General features: G+C 36.5%; 2 protein-coding genes across 3 annotated transcripts; one reads left to right on the top strand and one right to left on the bottom strand.

Annotated features, from left to right (window-relative positions):
• Nucleotides 1-246: 246 nt before the first annotated feature.
• Nucleotides 247-3,612, top strand: COPE1 (epsilon1-COP). Of its 2 annotated transcripts, none has more exons than XM_006597006.4 (6): nucleotides 247-656; nucleotides 905-1,056; nucleotides 1,204-1,336; nucleotides 1,445-1,600; nucleotides 2,134-2,213; nucleotides 3,187-3,499. In XM_006597006.4, exons 1-6 carry the CDS (start codon nucleotides 405-407, stop codon nucleotides 3,281-3,283), a joined length of 870 nt encoding a protein of 289 aa, XP_006597069.1. In that variant the 5' UTR covers nucleotides 247-404; the 3' UTR covers nucleotides 3,284-3,499. The 2 variants fall into 2 exon arrangements, with proteins under 2 accessions (XP_006597069.1, NP_001236915.1); NM_001249986.1 differs by having other exon boundaries at nucleotides 347-656; nucleotides 1,204-1,339; nucleotides 3,187-3,612.
• Nucleotides 3,613-7,350: 3,738 nt separating this feature from the next.
• LOC100783397 (UDP-arabinose 4-epimerase 1) lies at nucleotides 7,351-23,495 on the bottom strand. Its single transcript, XM_014768065.2, has 11 exons — nucleotides 23,150-23,495; nucleotides 22,091-22,230; nucleotides 21,667-21,791; nucleotides 20,584-20,697; nucleotides 20,389-20,496; nucleotides 20,180-20,271; nucleotides 9,253-9,394; nucleotides 9,033-9,127; nucleotides 8,487-8,616; nucleotides 7,868-8,012; nucleotides 7,351-7,777 (listed from the first exon to the last, which is right to left on the bottom strand). Exons 2-11 carry the CDS (start codon nucleotides 22,149-22,151, stop codon nucleotides 7,542-7,544), a joined length of 1,248 nt encoding a protein of 415 aa, XP_014623551.1. The 5' UTR covers nucleotides 22,152-22,230; nucleotides 23,150-23,495; the 3' UTR covers nucleotides 7,351-7,541.
• Nucleotides 23,496-24,454: the final 959 nt, after the last annotated feature.

Below are 24,454 nucleotides of genomic sequence, written 5' to 3'. Positions count from 1 at the left end.
AATTCTAAGGTGATATTTTATGAAAAAATATATGTCTATTCTAGAAGTATATCTTTAGAAATATGAATCATAGCTCCAGAGATACATTTTTAAAATAAGTATATGTAATTCTAGATATACATTTTTGGAAAGTAAAATGAGTGTATTTCTTTTTAAAAAATAGCATAATGGGTAATTGAGAGGTAGAAAGGGGTGTGCAGGGATGTACTTAGAAAACTGAGGTGTAAATGGCAAGAGCATTAGATCAACGGCAAAGAAGCCCAGTAGCAGCCCAGAATAATTACAACGCCAAACAATAAGACTGCCTCTCTCTCTCTCTCTCTCTCTCTCTCTCACTTTCTGTATCTGAATCTGCGTGTGTTTGTGAATTGTTGTTGAGATCTGAATCAAAATCAGAAACGATAATGGCTACACCGGACCACCTCTTCAACCTCCGCAACAACTTCTACCTCGGCGCTTACCAAGCCGCCATCAACAGCAGCGACGTTGCCAACCTCTCCCAAGAAGATACCCTCGAGCGCGACACCCTCGTCCACCGCTGCTACATCGCCCTCGGCCAGCTCCAGTTCGTCATCTCCGAGATCCACGACGATGCTCCCACACCACTCCAAGCCGTCAAACTCCTCGCCCTCTATTTCTCCTCTCCCGACACCAAGGTATCGTAAAATTGCCCTCAAAAGGTTTTAATAAAACGCTCCGCCACCGTGATTTGTGCCGCAACATCATCAAGGTTTTTTAACTGTCCGCCACCGCAATTGGGACCGTATTTGTCCGCGATTTGCCCCGATATCAATGAACGCGATGAAACCGCAACGCTACCGATATTTAAAACCTTCCCTCAATTTAAAAAAAAAATATCCTTCATTTTCTCCTCAATTTCTCGTCTCACCCTAAAATCTCGCAGGATTCCGCCATCGCGAGTCTCAAGGAGTGGCTCGCCGATCCCGCTATTGGAAACAACGCCACGCTGAGGCTCGTCGCCGGTCTCGTCTTCCTCCACGAGAATGATTTCAATGAAGCCCTCAAACACACCAACGCCGGTGGAACCATGGAACTGTATAATTTTTATTATTATTCCCCCTACCATGGAACTGTATAATTTTTATTATTATTCCCCCTTTTTGTTCTTTTTTTTCTATTTTTTTTAAAATTGTTTTAGTTTCGTTATTGTAATTGTTTGTGTTGTGTTTTGTTTGTTTACAGGCACGCGTTGAATATTCAGATCTTTATTAAGATGCATAGGTCGGATTACGCAGAGAGGCAGCTGCGGATCATGCAGCAGATTGATGAGGATCACACTCTCACTCAACTCGCCAATGCTTGGCTCAATTTGGCTGTGGTATTCAGTAATTAATTAATAATTGTTATACTTAGAAACTAGAAAAAGTGATGAAGAATTTTGGTGTGTGTTTGATTGATTGATTGGATGATGGTGGTGGATCAGGGTGGGTCGAAGATCCAGGAGGCGTATCTGATCTTCCAGGATTTGTCGGAGAGGTATCAGTCCACCAGCTTGCTCTTGAATGGCAAGGCTGTTTGCTGCATGCACATGGGCAACTTCGACGAAGCTGAGACCCTTTTGGTTGAAGCTCTTAACAAGGCATGTTTTGCATGTGTATATATCATTCACTTCTATGGATTTGACAATACAATTGATATTGCATCATGTTTACATTTGTCCAAGATTTGAAATTGCTGAGTGATTTGATTAAGTTCAAAATGATCTCAGTTGTCTTTCCATTTTGCAACTATTCATCTTCCGGTGTTTTTGTTAGAACATTTAAAAGAGATATGATAAACATACATACACACCATCTTGGGGTGTATGTAGGTGAAGGAAGAGAGAGATAGAAAGAAAAAAGAAAAGGATGAGAGAAAAAAAAAGTGACAGATGCGATAAGTGATATTATAGAAAAGATGGAGATATGAAGAAAATAGGGTAGAAAGTGAATTTATGTTTATAATTTTTCTTTTTAAATTCAACGTGTCCTGAAATGAAATCTTTTCCTCGTTTACTTTGTGCTAGCTCTTGGTTTTAAACCTTTAAGCTGTTGTACTAAAATGGCATTTGATGGGGTGATTTGCTGTTTAGGAAAATTGTGTGTGGTGAAAATGTTTCTGTGGTTTATACAGGATGCCAGGGATCCAGAAACTCTAGCCAATCTAGTTGTATGCTGTCTTCATCTCGGCAAACCATCTAACAAATCATTCAGGTAAACACTCAGGACATGTTCTGCCAAAACCGTTTTATGCTCCAATCATCAAGTATAATATTTTTCATTGTATGTCAAATGTAAATATCTTAACATGGATGTAGTGTCCTGCATGGGCTGGCTGAATCTTTAGTTGCCTTGAGAAAGTGTTGTTGAATTCTGAATCAGTTCTATGAACTTGTGATGAGTCAGGTCTTCCTAACTAGTGTTTTTATATCACTTGTTAAAAAGCATGTCTAGCTCTAAGTGTTAAATGATAGTATTTGGTAAATGGAAGCTCCAAGATCAGCACATATGGAGCAATTTGTTTTAAATGTTTTCAAAGCATGCCTTCAGTCCCTGTTGTTTAAAGCCATGGAGTATATAGTACTAGAATTTATATGAATTCAATATTGAACCAAACAATATTTCATGGATCACATATATTGGAATCCAAACCACACCATGGTTCTCAGTTTGGCTTGTTTCCCCTCCATGTTTCTTTGGAGTGTCAAACCTTATCAATGCTGAATTTGTTGGTTGTGACATTCTAAACATATCATTTAATAATGATAGTAATTAGTAAAGTTAACATCAATTATATAAATATGAGAGACAAGCCCAGAACTGTAATATGATTTATAGAAAATGTGTATCATGTTGGAAATATATGTATATACACATTTGTTCAGTTTAAAGGGTTAAATAATATTGAACCAAACCATGTTTGCTCTCAAGCCATGCTGGGAACAATCTGCACAATCTGTCAAAGGGATGCATTCTTTAACTCTTACTGCTAATCTCCTACATAATTTTAATGAGGGACTTGGGTTTTATAAAGCTTTTTATTTCTTATTGATTGGTTGAATTCCCCATTATATTTTCATTGCCTTCTGTTGATCTGGGTAAGTATTCACTGTGTCGAATATAATCTTCACTCGAATTATCAGAGGGGACTTTTGACAAATGAATGACTTGTATTATTGCTTTGCAGCCAGCTGAAACTTTCTCACCCAGAGCATGTATTGGTCAAACGGGTATCATCAGCTGAAGAAAGTTTTGATAGAGCGCTACAATCATTTTCCTCATGAGTGTCGATGATTGAATTTCTTTCAAGAGTTGAATGGTGTGAGGTCTTCCCGTGCAATTTTTACACCTTATCGTGGCTATTGTATTGGTTGCGTATCTTAGAACATAATCAACTGGGTAATGTGTCATAGTATTCAAATTTGTTATGTTTTTGGTTTACTTGAGTCTTGATGTTGTAAAAGCTACATCTGACATTAATTTTTAAACATGTTCATTTACATCGTCTATTTTACTAGAAAAGGGAGAAATACCAATAGGTATTAAGTAAACAAGATTACGATTGTGTGGATGGATAGGGAAAACTCTATTCAATTTTATCCATAATTTTACATTCTCGCATTTGTATTTTTCAATTAAAAATAGAATAGAATACCTGGAGTATCTAGCATTTGCAGCATGGCATTGGCCTATTTTGATAATTAATGCGGAATAATAACCGACTCGAAAAACGAATTAAGAAGACTGCAATACTGATAAATAAAGTAAAATATATATAAATTAGAATATGAAATCTTTCTCTTCACAATCAATGGTTATAATTTTATTCAAAGATAGCTTTGTTATTCGTGGCTATGTAAATTCATCCTTATGGGCCGGCATGAAACACTTTTTTGAATACCATCTATCAGAACTCTTCATGGATGTTGGGTGATGGAAAAAACATTTACTTTTGGCAACATAATAGGATTTCCCAATCTATTGTGACCTCTTTGAACCTTCCCTACGGCATTGGTCTCTCTTTGAAAGCTCCAGCTGCGGATTTTATTGTAAATCATTCATGGAATCTGCCTTAATGGTTCATTCAAAGGGCCCCTGCTTTAGCTGCGGAAATCAATCAGATTAGCATCCACAGTTTTCTGAGGCTGAGTACCTTCTAGTTTGGCATGGCACGACTTCTGGATCTTCCAGCTTTAAAGAAGCCTTCTCCTTCATAATCAACAGCGGCTTGCCGTGGGCGAAAATGATATGGCAGCCCTGCTATCCCCCGGCAAAATCTCGTCCTGTGGCGTGCTATTTTGAATAATCTTGCTAAAAGGGGTTGTTGCAGTCTCTCAAGATGAGAGCTGTGTCATAGAGCTTCCGAATCTGCAGACCATTTATTTCTGCAGTGTTCGTTTGCTGCCAGAATTTGGGAATGGATTGAGGGAAAGTTACAAACTTCTTTTGACAGGTTCTCAATTCATAGTACCAATGGTTTTAAATTGCGGTTGCAATTGTGGATGCAGTGAGTCAGAAAACCTTTACATTGCGGAAAAATGTGACCACAGATATTGTTGCGGTGAGTCGAAATACCTTGATGTTGTGGGCGCAATTGCGGTTGCAGACCGATATTTAAAATCATGATAGTACCCTTTGTTCACTTTTCTCTCCTTGCTCCAAGCAACTAAATGACGTTAGAGAGTGGCTACCATCACTTACGTCTATTGGTCCATATGTGATTCTGGGAGTGGAAAGAAATTTCAGATCACAATGCTAATTTCCTTGGTGGTCAAATTGCTTTCTTTGCTGAACTAATGGCAGCCATCTTGCCTATTGAGATTGCTCACTTAAAGGGTTGGAGAAAGTTGTGGCTAGAGTGTGGTTCGGTTTTGGTGGTTCAAGCTTTTAAATATGCATTGATGGCCCCTTGGCGTATCAGAAACAAGTGGAAGAGTTGTATCAAGCTTACCAAAGGCATTAGCTTCCTCGTTGGACACATTTTTCGTGAAGGGAATACATGTGCAAATATTTTAGTCACTCACACTCACAGTACTTCTGTGAATAGGTGGGATTTGATTCCACATATGAAGCTTCTTTTTTTATTTGTTATAAAAAATGATAGGCAAACTTTACCTAATTAGAGGTCTAGGTCGTTTTGTTTTGCTTTTGATTCTCTGATGGGTTTGGCTTTGTCCTCCATGCTCTTTTGTTATTCTGCTTCCTTTTTATTAATAATACTCTAGTTGTGCTGCTTTTGGTTGATGGTTCCGATGTGTCAACTTAGTTCAGATCGTTGTAACATTCACATGCAGTATCAAGCCGTTTTTATCACACAAAAAAAGTTTATGATTTTATGCATTTTCTTTAAAGGTTTTTTTAATTAAGTATAATTTATATATTCCTTTAAAGTGTACATTTTTTTTGTACTGCCTGTAACGTGTACATAGTACACCAGCTTAGTAGAACTAAATGGTTTGCTGAATGACACGGTGGATTCGTGTGTTACATTATTAGTACTTGATAACGTTCATTTCAATTTTATTACTTAATTAATCCAAAGTTTATTTGTCTATCTTCGGTATTATTTTGAAAATGAACTTTTCTTCAAAATTATGTTTCTAGGTATTTTTCAAGTTTTGGATATATTTATTTGCTTAGTATTTAGTAAAGTATTTTATTGTATATAAGACAAATACCAATCAGAACGCTTTTAAAAAGTATAGAAATGACTGACAATTCCACGATGATATTGGACACGTCAAAATTTTGACCGAATCTCTTGCTCAACCAAATTGATGTAAAGCCAACGAGGTTCCTTTCTTTTGTGACAAAAAAAAAAAAAAAATCAGAACAAAAGAAATAAAATCAAACATGCAAATAATGTCGGTAAAATGAATTCCTGGGCTGAAGTTGTTCCAACAAAACGAGACAAAGAGCTATATAAAATAATGGGAATTTCTTAGTGCACCAGCATTTTTCTTATACACCCAACACTTTTTCATTTTTTTCAAAATTACCCCTGTTAATAAATGGATTCGTAATTCGTAAGAGACTCATAGATTCATAATCAATAAGAGTAAGCTTATGGATTCATAATCCGTAAGAAGCTTACTTTTAAGTCATATACAGATTTGGCAATCCGTATGTTCATATACGATTTTTAAAAAAAAAATAAAAAAATATTTTACAAATTAATTTAAAATTCATGGCCCATGCAACATTCAAACTTATGACTTTCATATTATTAACACCACTCAAATCAACTAAACTAATAGGTCAATTATGTTATAAAATAATTAATATCATTATATATAACATTAAAATTTCAAATGTATATTTAATGCAATGTAAATTTACATAATCAATTTTGTGACAATTAATTTTGATCTAATAATTAATTTTTTTACATATATAAATTTTTATGAAACCTATGATTTTTATTTAAAATTTATTAATGTAAAAAAAATACATTATTAGATCAAAATTAATTGTAATAAGACCAAAAACATAAAATTTAAATAAAAACACATTACAAGTAAGCCTCTTATGGATTACGAATCTATAAGCTTATAGATTACAAATCCGTAAGTTTACTCTTACGGATTAAGAATCCGTTTATTAGCAAGAGTAATTTTGGAAAAACCGAAAAAGTGCTGGGTGTACAAGATAAATGCTGGGTGTGTAAAGAAATTCCCAAAAATAATTTTGGTTTTGGGTTGCAGCCTTCACGTGCATCCTGTAGGTTGCAAAATCAGACTAGGGTAGCTTTCAGTTTTTTTTTTTTTAGCTTTCAGTTTGTATATTAGTCCATGTAACAAAATAATGGGGAAAAAAATTAAAGGATTTAACATGATAACATCTTTTTTTTTCAAGATCAAAAGTATCCCAACACTATATTAGATTTCCGGTTAATTCAGGTTCATTGAGCAAACAAGATAATATGACCATTTTGTTTATAAACTTAAAAAAAAATATTTCTAAAAAAGTTACTTTTAAAAAACTGATTTTTAATTAAAAAAATAGACAAATACATAAAAGAACTACTTTATTAAAAAATTGCTTTTTAAAGAATAAAAAAATTAAACAAACATGCCCAATGCTTTAATTTTCAAAGAACCATTTTTTAAAAGGTTTCAATAAGGACTCCCTAATCTTACAGAAGATTGAATTGGAAGTTTATTTTACCTATGTTCATTATTAACCTTTATTACAAAAAAGAAATTAATGAACTTTTTTGAATGACTAAATATAACAACAAATTAACTTTTGAAAATCTGATTATTGCAATCAATTACCCTCCTTGTATACATGATTGCATTTTATTTGCTCTAGTGAGGAGAATGCTGCATTGGCAAGAAGAACCAAAAGGTAGAAGAAAAGCTATACCAACCACAGGCTTGGCATTTTATTATTATTGACTCATTGTATGTTGAATACACATGTAAGTATAACGAATCAACTACCAAACTCCCTAAGGACCAAAAAGAAAAAGGAAAAAAATCCTGAGCCCCATGTAAGAGAGCAGTTGAAGGCCAACTGCTTTGCTGAATGGCTAGAAACTCAGATTGCAGATAAAATGCCATAACCATTACGATGAGATTTTTGCCATTTCCATGCAACCTGCAAACTCTTCTCAAGGTCAGTGTATTGTGCAGTCCAATTCAGTTCCCGGTTGATCTTAGAAGGGTCACTATACACCTCGGCATAATCACCGGGTCGACGTGGAAGGTAGTCTACTTTGATGTCCACCCCTGTGGCCTTTTTACAAGCATTCACAAACTCCTTCACTGATCTACCTGATAAATATTAAATAATGAAACCCCCCATGAGAAAATATGTGGATTTGCATTATTAAAGCATATTCGAAGTGTTGTAATAACACCTACCCTTTCCAGTGCCAACATTGTAGATCCCTACTTTACCAGGTTGTGCCTTTTCAAGAGCCTTCACATGAGCATCAACCAAATCAGTTACATCAATGTAGTCTCGTATGCATGTTCCATCGGGTGTCTTGTAGTCAGTTCCTCTAACCTGCATGGTGGAAACAAATACAATCAGCACATGCTCATTATAGTTATACAATGAGGCACATTAGTTTTCAAAACAACAAAATCACTTGGCTAGCTTTCAAGTGAAATAAATTATAGTACAGTTCTACAAAAGTAAACAACGTGTATTAGATTGGGATTTTAAAAGACATTTTTATGATAAAAAAAAAATCTTGTGGTATTCAGCCAAGGCATAGAAATAATATAAAATTATAAATAAGTCATGTGGTATTCAAACAAAACTCTCAGGATTTTCAGTGTGCATGGGAATAGCAAGATTATCACAAGTTTGATAACTTTGGAAAATATGATCAGGCTTCCTCCCTATGTTCTCTTGGCAGTGCATCAAATGCTATTTCCTTGTCTAGTTTCCTAACAGGATGGATTTTGTGGAATCTCTGACTTATGTAAAGAATTCCACTTCTGCCCCCGAGTAAAAATGATAAACTTAACATACCTTTAAGCCAGTTGTAATACCACGAGCTGCATCAAAGCAGGCACCAGAAATTCGACCATGTTCTCGAAGTTCAGGTCTTGGAGCCTCACCTAGTCTGCCCTCTGGGTCTGATCCAATCACATTGAAGTATCTACATGTTTTCCAGAGAAAATAATAATTACAATAATAGCTAATTTTGAATAGTTATAATTATAAATCAAGTTCCATTTATTGGCTACACCATCTTTCATCCGTTGTCAGACCTCAAACAATATACTAACAGTCCAAAAACGTTAAATCCTCTCAAGTTTTTTTATGCTAAAAAATCCAAAAATACTGACATTTTCTTTTCCTTTTAGTATATGCCAAATGGCAATGAAGTTTTTAGTCATATGAAGAAGCATATCAAGGGTCTCCTTCAAATCTTTATCGAGGGATAAACACAAAGACAGTGACACATCAAAGAGAGAAGGGAAAGAAAATTGCGTGTATATATTAAAATGGCAGACAGAAGGATATCTGTTTTAAAATAAGGGGAAATCCGAAATGTAAATGTAAAATACAAACCTCAGAATCATTACTGCCATCTTAGAATTTTTGGAAAAATCAAAGATGATATCTTCTGCCATCTTCTTGGCTTTTCCGTATGGATTAATTGGTTTCTGGAATTGAAGAACATCAATATTAATACTACATTCCACTGTATATTGAAGCCATAGCAAGATCCAATGGAAAATAAAGAGTTCGTAACCAAACTCCATAATTTAACCACACTTAGATTTCCCACCTGTTCTGTTATTTCTATAATAGGCATCTTTTCAGGTTCCCCATACGTTGCACATGTACTAGAATATATTAATGTCTTCACACCATATTTAGCCATAGACTCCAATACCAACAAGGTATTCGACGTAATATTGTGATAATACCTGACAAAAAATATGTTAAAAAACAAAAAGTAGAACTGAAATAGACGGATTTTAACACCAAACCATTTCATATAAATCTAAAAAATAATCAAGCATCCCCCCCACCCCAGGTATTCGGGAATTTTATTAGGGGCCAAGTAAGTTTATGAAGTTAAAAGCAAGAAGACTGGTTTTCTATATTTACATGCATTGGTATGCATAATTTTCTTGCAAGGACAATTAATACAGTAAAAGGCCTTGAGATGATTTAATTTTATTGGAGAATTCAGATAGTTTTGCATAGTCATACTATTGCTGTTGTGAACCAATTTAAACAATTTAATTGTAATTACTAGTAGTTACTTTTCTGTTATAAAAGTTAGTTATATCGAACTAACTTTAGTAGTTATTATAAAATAGAAAGGTGTGAATATCAGAGACATAGTGTGCATCTTTTGTGCAGAAGCCTAAATCTTCTCTCTTCCCCTCCATAACTTGTTCCATTGTGTGAGTTCCTGAGCCTAGGTTCAAGTGCAAATTCGTGGAGCTGTGAAAGAAAAGTAAAGATCACAGCAAGGAGCAACAATGATAGGCAACAATGGTGTTCCGAGAAACCTTCCAATTCAAGATGGCAAGAATTGGGATCAATGGGTAGTGCAGATGAGAATCTTGTTCAGATTTTAAGATGTGCTTGAAATTGTTGAAACTGAAATTAAAGAACCAGGTGCATGTTCCACTGAATCACAGAGAGCAGAGCACAAAGAAGCAATCAGAAGGGAGGGAAAGCACTGTTCTTGATCCATCAGTGTGTAGATCCCAACATCTTTGAGAAGATTCAAGCATCATCTTCAGTAAAAGAGGCATGGGGCATCCTAGCAAAGTGTTACACAGGTGGAGATAAGGTGAGAAAGGTGAGACTTCAATATCTGAGAAGACAATAAAAACTACTGCAAATGGAAGCCAGTGTAAGAATTGCATATTACTTCACTAGAGTATTGAATCTTGCCAATCAGATGAAGAGTTATGGTGAGAAGATCTCAGACCAAATGATCGTAGAGCAGATCATGAGGACCCTGATTCCAAGCTTTGACCTCATTGTAGTTGATATCTAAGAGTCCAAAGATGAAAGCATTAAAATTGAACAATTGCAAGGTTCATCAGAAACCCAAGAACTGAGGTTGATCGAAAGAGGAAGTGTGAAACCTATAGAACAAGCTCTGTGGGCCCAAACCTCCAAGAAAGGTAGCAGTGACAAAAAGAAATGGAAGAAAGGAAAGGAAAAATTCCAGAAGGGCAATTGGAATTCGAACCAAGAGAAATTCAAGAGTGAAGATGGAGTAGAAACCTCTCAAAAAGGTACTGCAAGATTCTCCAACAGCAAAGATGGAAAGAAGGGATTCGATAAAAGGAAGGTTCAATGTTACAATTGTGAGAAGTGGGGTCAATATGCGGATGAGTGCTAGCACAGGAAAGGGAAACAGGTCAGAAACAGTGAAGAAGAAGACAACATGGCTCAAGATGGAGATTCTGACTCTGATCCAGTACTACTAATGGTGACTACCAGTGGTGGAGATCTTCATTCTGAGGCTTGGTACTTAGATACTACATGTTCAAATCACATGACAGGCCATAAAGACTGGTCAACTGATCTTTATGCAAGTAAGAAAACTCAAATTAAACTTGCAGATAGCAGAGCTCTAACAGTAGAAGGTATGGGAAATATTGTGATAAGGAGAAAGGATGGGAAAACTGCATTGATAGAGAATGTACTGATTGTACCAAGAATGAAATGCAACTTGATGAGTGTTGACCAACTGATAGAGAAGGGATTCTCAGTCATCGTGAAGCATGATTATCTTGAGTTTTATGATCAACATCAGAGATTGGTGCTCAAGTCTCCACTGTCTAAGAACAGAACCTTTCAAACTACAATTCAACCTGCTGAGGTGAAGTGTCTAACTGCAACTGAGGAGAACAAGGAGAGCTGGCTATGGCATCTCAGGTTTGGTCACTTGAACTTTAGAAGCCTTAATCAATTAGGGTCTAAAGAAATGGTGATAGGACTGCCAAGGATTGTTGTACGAAAGGGTGTGTGAATCATGCATGATAGGCAAACAATCCAGACTAAGCTTTAATTCTTATTTGCCTATGAGATCTACTGACTTGTTACATGTGATTCATTCTGATGTATGTGGTCCAAAGGAAGTGCTTCCTTGGGTGGCAATCTGTATTTTGTGACTTTTGTGGATGAGTTCAGCAGGAGGATGTAGTTGTATTTGATCAAGCAAAAAAGTGAGGTCTTTGCAACTCTGGAGAAATTCCAAGCAATGGCTGAGAGGCATAGTGGCAAGCAAATCAAGATCTTGAGGACTGATGGTGGAGGAGAGTATACCTCAAGAGAATTTGAAGCTCATTGTACAAAACTTGGCATTCAACATGAAGTAACAGCACCCTACATTCCTCAACACAATGGTCTTGCAGAGAGGAGAAATAGAACAGTATTGAACATGTGCAAAAGTATGCTTAAACAGAAGGGTTTGCCAAAATCCTTTTGGGGTGAAGCAATGGCTACAACCTACTTGCTGAATAGGTGCCCTACCAAGAGACTTCTACAAAAGGTACCTGAAGAATATTGGACAGGAAGAAAACCAGTTGAGTCACTTGAGAATTTTTGGTTCCTTGTGCTACAAACATATAACAGATGCTAGATGGAAGAAACTGCAGGACAAAAGTGAGTCCATGATTCTAGTTGGTTATCATGGCATTGGTGCTTACAGACTTTACAACCCTTCAAAGAAAAGAATTGAGGTCAGCAGAGATGTATTAGTCTGTGAAAATGAATCCTGGAATTGGGAACAACAGAAAAGTAGAGTTAGCAACTTAATTCCTGTCTCTGATGAGAATAAAAATAGTAAGCAAGATTATGTTCATGAGACTGATGCAGACTTTGAGGGTGCAGATAGTGGGCCAACGCCTGTTCAGGAACCACAAAGGCAGAGGCAAATCCCTTCAAGGTTCCAAAACTTTGAAATGCTCCCAGATAATGCAATTACTGATGATGGTGACTGGATACACTTTGCATTGCTAACTGACATTGAGCCAATTAATTTCACTGAACCAGTAAAGGAGCTGACTTGGAAGAATGCTATGCTGGAAGAACTGAAAGCTATTGAGAAGAACAAAACATGGGAGTAGACTGAGCTACCTCCCAATAAGAAACCCATTGCTGTGAAATGGGTATTCGAGTTGAAGTTGAACTCTAACGGGTCAATAGCAAAGCATAAAGCAAGATTGGTGGCTAAAGGTTTTCTGCAGAAGTCTGGAGTGGACTACAAAGAGGTATTTGTCCCAGTTGCAAGGATTGAAACAATAAGGCTGGTAATTTCCTTAGCTAGCATAAGTAATTGGTGCCTTTACCATCTTGATGTGAAGTCAGCATTTCTAAATGGCCCACTTGGTGAAGAAGTATTTGTAACACAACCCCCTGGTTTTGAGCAGAAAGGGAAAGAGAAGTATGTCTACAAGTTGAATAAGATTTTGTACGGCTTAAAGCAAGCACCCAGATGCTAGAATAAGAGGATTGGCTCATTTTTGACTGAGCATGAGTATGTTAAATGCTCTGTTGAATATGGAGTCTATGTGAAGTCAAGAAAATGTCTCTATGTTGATGATCTACTAGTGACTGGGAGTGACTCAACTGAGATTGAAAGGTTTCAAGTGTTGATGAAATTTGAATTTGAGATGACAGACCTAGGGAAATTGACCTACTTCCTAGGGATAGAATTCATAACTACAGAAGAAGGGATCATGATGCAGCAGAGGAAGTACATTATTGATGTATTGAAATGGTTTAATATGGCAAAGTGCAATTCAGCTGCTACACCTGCAGAGACCAACCCCAAATGGGAGAGCAATTATGAAGGTGAAGCAGTGGATTCAACACTGTTCATACAACTGGTTGGCTCCTTTTGATATCTTTGCAATAGCAGGCCTGATATGCTATGCAGTTGGTTTGATCAGTAGCTTTATGCATGAACCTAAGCAAGTTCATATGATAGCTGTTAAGAGAGTACTAAGGTACTTGAAGGAAACTCAAAACTTTGGAGTATTGTTCCCTAATGAAGCAAAACAGGAAGAGGGAGAGCTGATTGGCCATTCAGACTCTGACTGGTGTGGAGACAGAATTGATAGAAGGAATACTATTGGTTATATCTTTAAGTTTTCTGGTGCACCAATCTCTTGGTGCTCCAAAAAACAGCCAGTGGTAGCATTATCCTCTTGTGAAGCAGAATATATAGTTGGAGCATTTGTTGCATGCCAAGCTATTTGACTCAACTCACTACTAAAAGAAATCAAAGTTGAAGTGAAGAAACCTTTGAAACTCCTAATAGACAACAAGTCTGCCATCAACTTGGCCAAAAACTCAGTCTCACATCGAGGCAAAGTTTCATTTTTTGAGAGAGAAGGTGAATTCAGGACTAATTGAAGTGGTGCATTGTCCAACAGATTTACAAACTATTGACGTTTTGACTAAGACAATTAAGGTTGATAGATTTAAGTTGTTGAGGAAAGAACTAAGTGTAGTAGAGTGTTTAAATTGAGGGGGAATGTTGTGAACCAATTTAAACAATTTAATTGTAATTGTTAGTAGTTACTTTTCTGTCATAAAAGTTAGTTATATCTAACTATAAAATAGAAAGGTGTGAATAACAGAGGCATAGTGTGCATGTGTGTGGATCTTTTGTGCAAAACCTAAATCTTCTCTCTTTCTCTCCATAACTTGTTCCATTGTGTGAGTTCCCGCTATCAATAGCTCCAACAATTGCAAATATACGTGAAACATCAGGATGCAACACGAGAACCACACAAAACTTGTCAGTCTATTCAAGAATTCAACCGTCTATCCAAGGGGCAATATGTTCAATGAATACCCGATAGAAATGGACCAACAACAGAGGAAGAGAAAGTGTATTATTATTATTATGGTGTCTCCAACACCCAATACAGAATACGAATGAGTTTCGAGGGCTCACCACCCTCCACTTCCTAATCCCTCATTCCACTTAATACCCCTCTTATAGACTATTTATAGTTTCTTAACTAACTAACAGTTAGTCATCCTAGTTATCCTAACTAACTGACAGTTAACATACACCTTTCCCCATCTATCAATACCCCCCCCCCCCTCCCCCCTTCAAGATGGGCCTTGTCCTCAAGGTCAAGTTGAGGAAAACAGCCTGCATTTCATAAGCAAGGGTCTCCTTCATCCTCTTCTTCCATAATCATCAATCTGAACTGTTTATTCATACACACATGAGTAGGATTATACTTTTCTTCACAGGTGAAACATGTTGAAGCTTGGAGCCAGTTCAGACCTTATTTAGTGGTAGTTAGGAGTTAGTTGGTTAACATTCTGTTATTTTCTGTTAAGCTGTAATAGATAGAACTGTGAGATATAAAGGGCCACATAAGTGTGTGTGTGCAAAAGTGTGCGTAATTTTCTCCTTTTGAATAAAATAGCTCTCTCTCGTTCAGCATCTCTTTTCTTCTATCTTCAAGGTCAAGCTTGGTGTTCTGGGTGATAGTGCAATTGACACAGGCACTAACAGTGGTATCAAGAGCTTTGTTTGTTAACAATCCTGGGAGGGTCTTGCGTGGTTCCAATGCAGGTCTCGGCATTGCAATGATGAATGGGAATGGGACTTCGGCGCACCTACCGGTTGTTGACGGGGAGAACTATGATGCATGGTGCATTCAAATGAAGGTCATCTTCGGGATGCAGGATGTTCTTGACATCGTTATGGCGGGACTTCAGAGCTTGAAAAAGATGCAGGCGAAGCACAAAAAAGAATGTTCAGAGAATCCAAGAAGCTTGATTGTAAGGCTCTTTTCCTCATCCACTAGTGTGTGTACCCTCAAAATTTTGCCAAGATTGCTTCGGCTACATCAGCCAAGCAAGCCTGGGATATCCTTGTAAAGGTGTATGTTGGGTCAGAAAGATTGAAGAGGGTCAAGATGCAAACATTGAAGAGACAATTCGAGCTATTGCAGATGAAGGAGAAAGAAGGTGTAGCAGAATATCTTAATCAGGTGCAGGGGCTGTCGAACAAAATGATGGCTTGTGGTGCAAATCTAAAGGATCAAGATCTTGTAGAAAAGGTTTTAAGGACCTTGAGTTCAAGATTCGATTATGTGGTTGCTGCGATAGAAGAATCTAAGGACTTCACAAAGATTAAGTTGGATGAGCTTCAATGTTCTCTTGAGGCACATGAACAAAGAATTAAAGAAAGGGAAACAGATAGGCCATTTGAACAGGCCTTGTTCACCCAAAGTGGGAGAAAATACAAGCCTGGGCCAGACAGTGGTAAAGTGAAGATCAAACAGAAAAGCCACAAATCGAAAAGAGCAAGAGATGATAGCACTGATGACTCAAGTGCTGATGAAGCTAACCGTGATGATGGTGGGTCACAATCCAGGCAGACGGGCTTGCCTCACAATGGTAAGAATGGTAACACCAAAAGAAAGCAAGTGCAATATTGCAGGGAGTGGGGCCATTTTGCAACTCAGTGCAAGGCTCGGAAGCAACTGAAGGGAAGAGATGATCAAGCGCAGTTGGCTCAAGAAAGTGAGTCAGAAGAGGATCTAATCCTCTTGATGGTGACAAATGACTCAGATAAGGCCACCAACAGTGAATGGTACCTGGATACAGGGTGTTCAAACTACATGACTGGGAGGAAGGATTGGCTGGTTGATCTAGATGAGTCTGTAAAGAAGAATGTGAGGTTTGCAAACAATAGCACTGTCAAAGCAGAGGGGCTTGGAAGGGTACTGATTCACAGAAAGGATGGAAAGAGGTTTGTCATAAGTGAAGTTCTATATGTACCTAATATGCACAACAATCTGTTAAGTTTGGAATAGATGCTTGAGAAGGGATACAAAACAATGCTTGAGGACCAGCACATGAAGATCTATGATCAGAGGGGCAGGATGATCATCAAGGATGATCATCAGGACCTTCAAGATTGAAATCCAGAGCCAACAGGATCAGGAGTGTCTTTCAGCTACTGAAGAATCCAAAAGCTGGCTTTGGCACAGGAGGTATGGTCACTTGAATTTAAAAGGCTGAGAATGATGAGCAATAATAGAGTGGTTACTGGAATTGACAGTATACAGCAACCAGGTACAGCTTGCTTGTGACAGGCAGCAGTGAAGAGGAAATTCAAAGGTTCAAACAGTTCATGATGGCTGAGTTTGAAATGACAGATCTAGGGAAGTTATCACACTTCCTTGGATTAGAGTTTAATCAAGTTCAGAAGGGAGTGTTTATGCACCAAAGCAGGTATGCACAAGAGATCCTCAAAAGGTTTGGCATGATGAATTGTAATTCTGTTTCAACACCAGCTGAAGCTGGACTCAAGCTGGAAAAGGACCCAGAAGAAGAGCTGGTTGATGCAACAGAATTCAGGAAGCTAATTGGATCCTTGAGATACTTGTCCAATAGCAAACCTGATATTTGTTTTGCAGTGAGCCTAATCAGTAGGTTTATGAGGGAACCAAAAATGTCACACATGCAAGCTGCCAAAAGAGTGTTGAGGTTTGTGAAGGGAACAATTGATAGTGGGGCGTTATTTCCTTTCGAAGGAGGATCAGAAAAATCAGATTTGCTTGGTTACACTGACTCAGATTGGAAGAGAGATCCAGAGTAGAAGAAGAGCACTGGTGGACATTTGTTTATGTACTATGGTGCACCAGTGGCTTGGAGCTCTAGAAAACAAGAAGTGGTAGCCTTATCCACTTGTGAAGCTGAGTATGTGGCAGCATCACTTGGTGCTTGTCAGGCAGTTTGGATGATTACTAGAAGAACTGAAGCTGAGGGAGAGGAAATTTGTGTGCTTGATGATTGACAACAAGTCTGCCATTAATCTGGCCAAGCATTCAACCTTACATGGCAGAAGCAAGCATATTGAACTGAGGTTCCATTATATCAGAGAGCAAGTTTCGAAGGACAATGTAGTTGTGGAGTACTGTAAAGCGGAAGAGCAACTAGCAGACCTAATGACTAAGTCAGTTCCAGTTTCAAGGTTCAAGCAAATTTGTGGTAAGCTGGTCAATAGCTTGAAGGATCTGAATTGAGGGAGAGTGTTGAAGCTTGGAATCAATTCAGAACTTGTTTAGTGGTAGTTAAGAGTTAATTGGTTAACATTCTGTTATTTTCTGTTAACCTGTAATGTAGAACTGTGAGATATAAAGGGCCACATAAGTGTGTGTGCGCAAAAGTGTGCGTAATTTTCTCCTTTTGAATAAAATAACTCTCTCTCGTTCAGCATCTCTTTTCTTCTATCTTCAAGGTCAAGCTTGGTGTTCTGGGTGATAGTGCAATTGACACAGGCACTAACAAAACATTCTCCTTTCCTCATCTTCTCATTTACTTCCGCAGGTGACAAATTATGGAAGGTTCTTCTACCTTGCCATCAATCAGAATTGTTTATTCACACACACATGAGCAGGATTATACTTTTTCTTCACAAGTGAAACATTCTCCTTTCCTCATCTTCTCATTTACTTCCATGGGTGACAAATTATGGAAGGTTCTTCTACCTTGCCATCCAATGGATCCTTATCAACATTAGTAGGATCAGCTATCTTATTGTTTGCTAGCTGCCAGTCCCATACCCAATTCTGTCCCAAATGAACGTTTTTCTGAAAATTACTCCCTTTACCATTACTCATGGGTAACTTCCCTAAAACTTTGTTCTTATCCTCCACTCTTCGAGCCTTAACCATACCTTCCACTAAGTTCTTTGGTTCATGAAGCCTTACCTAAGTGTTAATCTCTTCCTTTAACCCCTTGAGGAACACTTCCACCAGAAATGGCTCCTCCAACCCCTTCACCATTCCAACACACTTCTCAAATTGGCCTATGAATCCTTGCATTGTCTTGCTGTTCCAGTGCCAGCAACGCTTGAACAGGATTTCCCAGGCTAGAAGCTTGAAACCTTTGGGTGACAGCAATCTTGAATCCATCCCAAGAATGAATTGGATTCCAAGATTCCCACCATTGGAACCAACCCAGAGCTTCCCCATCCATCGCTACCATTATAGCCTCCAGCTTGTTCTCTTCCCTTACAGCGAGTAATCGGAAATATCTTTCGATCTTTGTCAACCATCTCATAAGATCCTCACCATCGAATATGGGCATTTCCAAATTCCTTCACCGATTGCTGTCATGCGCCGCAGTGCCCTCATCTCCTCCGCTTGCGTCAACTGTGTGAACGTTCGTAGTAGGAGATTTTTTTCTCCCATGCTGCCGCCAACCTTTGTATCATCCCTTCAATCGAACTCAACCATGATTCCACTGCTTTGCGATTCTCTTCTATCACTTTCTCCATGGCTTTTATGTGCATCTCCATTCTCGCATTCGACTTTGTCACCATTAACGATTCTACGCTCCAAGATTGGAGCTCTGATACCAGTTGATAGAACTAGACCAAAAACAAAGGAAGAGAATGTGTATTATTATTATTATGGTGCCTCCAACACTCAAGACAGAATACAGATGAGTTTCGAGGTCTCACCACCCTCCACTTCCTAATCCCTCATTCCCTCTAATACCCCTTTAATAGACTATTTATAATTTCTTAACTAACTAACAGTTAGTTATCCTAGCTATCCTAACTAACTAACAACTAACATACACCTTTCCCCATCTATCAATACCTTATGTAAACTAACTTCCATGGCCAAGAGAACTATTAATATTGTAAACAACTACAAAGCTAATTGAATACATCTAGTCAGTAGGCATCAACCTCAACTAAGAGAGTTATTACAGGAAGATACCGATAGAACCAACTGGCAAAAGAGAAAGAAAAGTGATGAATACTCAAGAAACCAAAAGACTTCTATTAATTTACCTTCATCTAGTCACTATACCAAACAGTCAAATACACTTTCTGAGGTTAATTCGAGAGTACCTCAGCACCTCTCCACATTCCCATTGCTTTCCCACCCCTTCCATTGTTTACATTTTACAATTGCTTATTTATACAACACCCTGTAACTACTATTCACAGCCTATTCAGTCAGTCAGTTAGTTACTAACTGTCCCATCCCTCCCCTGACCCAATTTTATTTCCTCTGACATAGACCTGCTTGATAATGGGGCCACTATCAGATACACAACTATACACTGACAACAGTAATCTAAACATCACTTACTATTCTATACCAACAATTAGATCTGACTCTCAACAAAATCACATTTAATTATGACAAATATCAATAACATAATATATTTTCTTAAAGTTGCTATCATGCGCACACTCTTAAACACCTGAAATTGGTTGAAAGTTGAAACAGTATTATGAATCTATGATTTTCAAAGCAACTTCTGAATTCTGATACTCTTCATGAGATAATTTTCAAGGAGGTTTTTCCTAGAAGTGGTCCAATTTTTGTCATTATTCTGGTAGTCATTTCACAATTCACACACTATATCAACTACTTTGTAGTTCTTATCCATTATCTCATAACTTTCACAAATTCAATAGAAAATAATACTATTACCCAATATGATATCAGAAAAAAGCAAAATATAATCTACAAGTCCCAGCACATGACTTTATCTAAAAAACCTAGCAACAGAGTGGGTATAAAATGGAAAATATCAATTTGTATCTAAGAAGCCAATTTCTTGTTCAATGTACATGGGTGGAAGAAATTAGAAACCACACACAAAAGCTGCTTCCCAGTTCTCACTTGTAGCACTGGAATTAATGTCCCTGAATAAAAGGTATGAGTACTTACTTAAGAGGGTCCAGTGTGCTCTCTCCCACATATGCAACAGCAGCAAAGTGCATCACAGCATCAAATTTATTCTCCAAAAATATTTTATTTACCTAATAACCAGTCAAGTAGACAACTTTTCTTGGGCATTCTCTAACATCATGCTTCAACAAAAAGTTTAAATTCATTACCAAATTATTTCTTGTAATAAGGAAAGTTTATAAGGATACAGATTCTTTATCTCCCAAGTCAGCATATATAAATTGAAGCCTTCCAGGTTCTGGAAATAACTCTTGAAGAACCCTAACAGCACCCAAATTTCCTCGTGACAGGTTATCCTGCAAAGAAGAAAAAAGGTTTAGCAGACAGAAAGTAAGTGCATTCAAATTTATCAGAGCAGTTTTCAATATTATGAAGAGGCATACCACTATGGTGACACGATAATTTTCCCTCAGAAGTCGTAGGGTAGCATGTGAACCAATATAGCCTGCACCTCCTGTCACTAAAACATGAGTGACACCTGGTTCACGGATGGAAAACTGAAAAAAGCACCCAAAAAAAATAATCAACAAATAGAACAAAAGGGTAAAAATAACAGTCAATTTACATATACAAACAATAACAAGAAAAGGTAGAAAATTACAGAAAATAACATTTGTTCAACAAAATTTCCCTTATAAATCCTCATTTTTTTATTCTAATTTCTTTCTTTCTTATATCCATCTGACATCACTTGCAAAGTGCAAACACCAAACCAAGCACACGCAAGATTCATTATTCTTTAATTTGATAAACAGTAAAAATAGCTCATAATCTCTATCAACGATTCATCTACCATTTCAAGCTATCTTTCAGTAGTAGAATAATAAGCGGCCAAATAAACTATACAGAAGTTTTATATATGTCAAAAACCATAAAAAGACAACAAACAAATATATCAGACAACAATTATTGGAAATTAGAATCATCCATAAAGCTTTATCAACATTTACATATTAACCATATGCAAGTAGAAAAATAGAAACTTATATATATTTAGCAAGTTTTATCAAACTCAACTGGAAGTACAGATTACTATGACAGTATGACTCTAGAAGTCCCATCTCTTGCACCCCAGTATTGGCCCCCAAAACAATCCATACAGTTATCACATTGAGTTTCAATCAAATTCCGTGAACACAAAAGGCATCAATATGCAGTAAACCTATAAATGGCACAATATATGTCTCTTCTATCATTCTAAACAATCAAATAAAATTTGACAACTCATTTCTCTCACACCAACCAGTTAAAAAGAACAATTCATAAATAAGAAATTAAACTTACATGTCTATCAGATTTATAGCAACATCCTTCAAGTCTCATTCAGTCATTCCAATATTTATGAAGATATATATTAAATAAAACACGAACACCACATATAGTAGAAAGTATAACATATACATATATACATGATTGACTATGATAATCATTTGAGTATTTAATGGGGTCAGGGAATATAGGATTACCGGACTTGGGGGATTCAAAGATGGAGATCTCTTGATCATGATAATGCATAATGCCGTTAATGCTGCAGCAAGAAAAACTTTTCCAACAAAATTGCCCTTCCTTTTTGGATCCACATAATCCATGCCTAAAAGTCAGAAGAAAAAAATCTTAAAACATCAATCTAATCATAATGAGAAATAATGATGAATTATAAGTAAACAACCAACCAACATGAAATAGATTACAGAACTTTGGCAAATAATGAATTTACAAACACCTTATGCAAAATACTAGTGTGCAACCTATCATATACTTAAGGATAGAAAAGGCAATGCTTTTCAATTCATATTTTGAAATTGATTAATGTTTTATGAACCTAAGCTTCATCCAATATAAACTGAGAATTCGTCATACAACCATATCTTCTCAATTATACAATCTTACCTCCCAAAGACATAGATCTTGTAGACCTGGGCTGACTTCTGGTCCTATTAAAATTTAGCATTTGCAAAAGTAACAAGGTCTTACTCCCCAATACAAATGATCATATCAAGCCCCACTCCCGGAAGGATTTCGGTGATATGCTGCAGTGAAAACCAGACCATGTAAGTTTTTTTTTTTCTCTGGAAGGAAAACATCAAAACAATCCTGAAGAAGTTCAAACTAAAAAACCAGCACACAACAAAAATCAAACAAAGAGAAATATCTGTAGAAAGGGGGTAAACAAGAATTTTTGCTGCTTTTTGTATGTAAAAGTTAGAAAGGTTAAAAACAAAAACATAAAGACCACAATGAAAAAGGGCAAAGAAAGGATTCAAAAAGTTTAGATACTAAATACCACAAAACTAAAGCAACAAAACACAATCCCGCCAATTCACCAATAAATTCAAAACTAACAAAGCTGGTGAGAGAGAAAGTATTCAGAAATGAAAGATCCAGAGAACTACAGAAGAAAGAAAATCCTTGTAAGGATAGAAAGCAAACAAAAAAAGGCTAAAGATTGCTCGCAGTCACGGCAATGTTTCACCCCAAGAACAACATAGCAAACGACATGCACATAAATTATCTGTCAGAGTGGGTCAGGGCAAGAAAGCACGAGGGAAAAAAACCACAAAACCACTTTCAAAAATAACCACCAAGAAATTCAGAACACAACCTAGGACCCCAAAAAAAAGCTTCAAAATTTCAACATCAAGATCCAACACACAACAACAGGCAAGCATAAGAAGCCTCGTCAGCCCAAGAAAACTTATCAACTGAGCAACCATTCAAATTCAAAAAACAGACAAAAACCCTTGTGTTTTTTACACTTGCAGAATCACAAACTAATAACCAACCAACCAACCAAGAAGATCAGGGACCAACCCAAATACTGAAAACCAATAGATTTGTCAAAACCGAATCAAAGGGCGTAAATAGCCCAAGACAAATAGTAGTAGCAATAAGCAACAAAACCGTTTCTTTTAAAAGGGAAAGAAAAACCAAAAAAAAAAGAAGCACCACCTTCAAGGCTTAGCCGTATGCGGTTGCCCAGAAGCGCGTAAGGCCTCGGACGGTGAAAAAGAGTGTAAATTTAACGGTTTTCTGAGAATAAGAAAAGTGGGAAATCTGAAAAAAAAGAGAGAAAAGTAGTAACGGAATTTGTGTAGAATGCAGGGGAGTGGAAAGAGAATGAGAAGAAAAGTACAAATGAGGATGGTGGAAGTGCAGTGGAATTTTTGGTGTGGCGTTGAAATTGTGAGAGTGAGAATTTGAGAGAGAGAGACAGAGAAGAATGGGTTCTATAGTATTTCTAATAGGCCGCGCCTTCTCTGCATCCATGTTGTCAAAGCGTTACACAGGGCATTCAGACCGCAAGGGAACAACGTCGTAGACTTTATTTTTTATTTTTTTCTTTTCTTGTTTCTCTGGTTTTCTTTTCAAGGAGATTGCTGAAAAAATTAAAAGAAAAAAAATTAATGTAAAAACCATATAGGAGAATGTAAAAAATTTAAAGGAAATATAATTTTATATTTTTCAATAAAAAAATTGATATTTTAAGTTTCTTAAAAAATAAGCCTATCACACTAATTAGCATTTTTCTTTTTTTATTAAATATTTTCCTTTTCAATAATGGTGAGTGAACTTTTGACGCACTATTAAAAAATCAATAATCTGCCGGATGATTTTTAAGAATGTAAGATGATTTTGTGAAATAAATTCTCTTTTTGATGATAATAAGATGAGAATTTAGTTTCAATACTCCTTATAAATTGTTAAACTAAATTAAATAGAGTAAAAAACAAGATTTCAAAATTAAATTATGAATTGTATAATAAGTTTGTTAAAACTTCAATCCTTGTCGCTCCTTAAGTATAAGAGTTTCAATTATATTTTTTTTTAGAACTTTCATATCAGGAATAGAGAATATCATTAAAAAAAGTTAGAAGAAAATAAATAATTCATTAATTACCCATACAAAGAGTTTTTATGCAATCAAATGATGAATCACAATCTGGCACTATTATGTTTTTTTAAGGTAATGATAATGATAAATTTATTAACTTTTAATATAATTATTATCTTAAAAATTATAAAAAATAATTTCAGATTTATTGACCGTCAAAAACTTTTTATAATAGTAGAACAAAACTCATTAGAAAAATATGGTTAACTATTATTTGACTTTTATATAATATTTTTTAGTCAATTATCATCGGAACAATTAATTGACACATGAAATTTTTAATTTCCTTTATGAAAATAAAAACATTTTCATAAAATGTGTTTCGTTCTAGTCAATTAGAAGAAGAAGAAAAATGGTATAGA

Source organism: Glycine max, chromosome 15 (assembly GCF_000004515.6).
Source record: "Glycine max cultivar Williams 82 chromosome 15, Glycine_max_v4.0, whole genome shotgun sequence".
NCBI classification, from domain to species: domain Eukaryota; kingdom Viridiplantae; phylum Streptophyta; class Magnoliopsida; order Fabales; family Fabaceae; genus Glycine; species Glycine max.
This window is presented reverse-complemented; position numbering and strand designations above follow the sequence as displayed.

Coding starts and splice junctions, on each gene's coding strand:
- LOC100783397 (XM_014768065.2), bottom strand. CDS start 22,151: ATGCTAAATTTTAATAGGACCAGAAGTCAGCCCAGGTCTACAAGATCT. Junction 20,497..20,583: donor ATTATCGTGTCACCATAGTG/GTATGCCTCTTC, acceptor TCTTCTTTGCAG/GATAACCTGTCACGAGGAAA. Junction 20,272..20,388: donor ACTTGGGAGATAAAGAATCT/GTATCCTTATAA, acceptor ACTGGTTATTAG/GTAAATAAAATATTTTTGGA.
- COPE1 (NM_001249986.1), top strand. CDS start 405: ATGGCTACACCGGACCACCTCTTCAACCTCCGCAACAACTTCTACCTC. Junction 1,057..1,203: donor GCCGGTGGAACCATGGAACT/GTATAATTTTTA, acceptor GTTTGTTTACAG/GCACGCGTTGAATATTCAGA. Junction 1,601..2,133: donor TGGTTGAAGCTCTTAACAAG/GCATGTTTTGCA, acceptor TGGTTTATACAG/GATGCCAGGGATCCAGAAAC.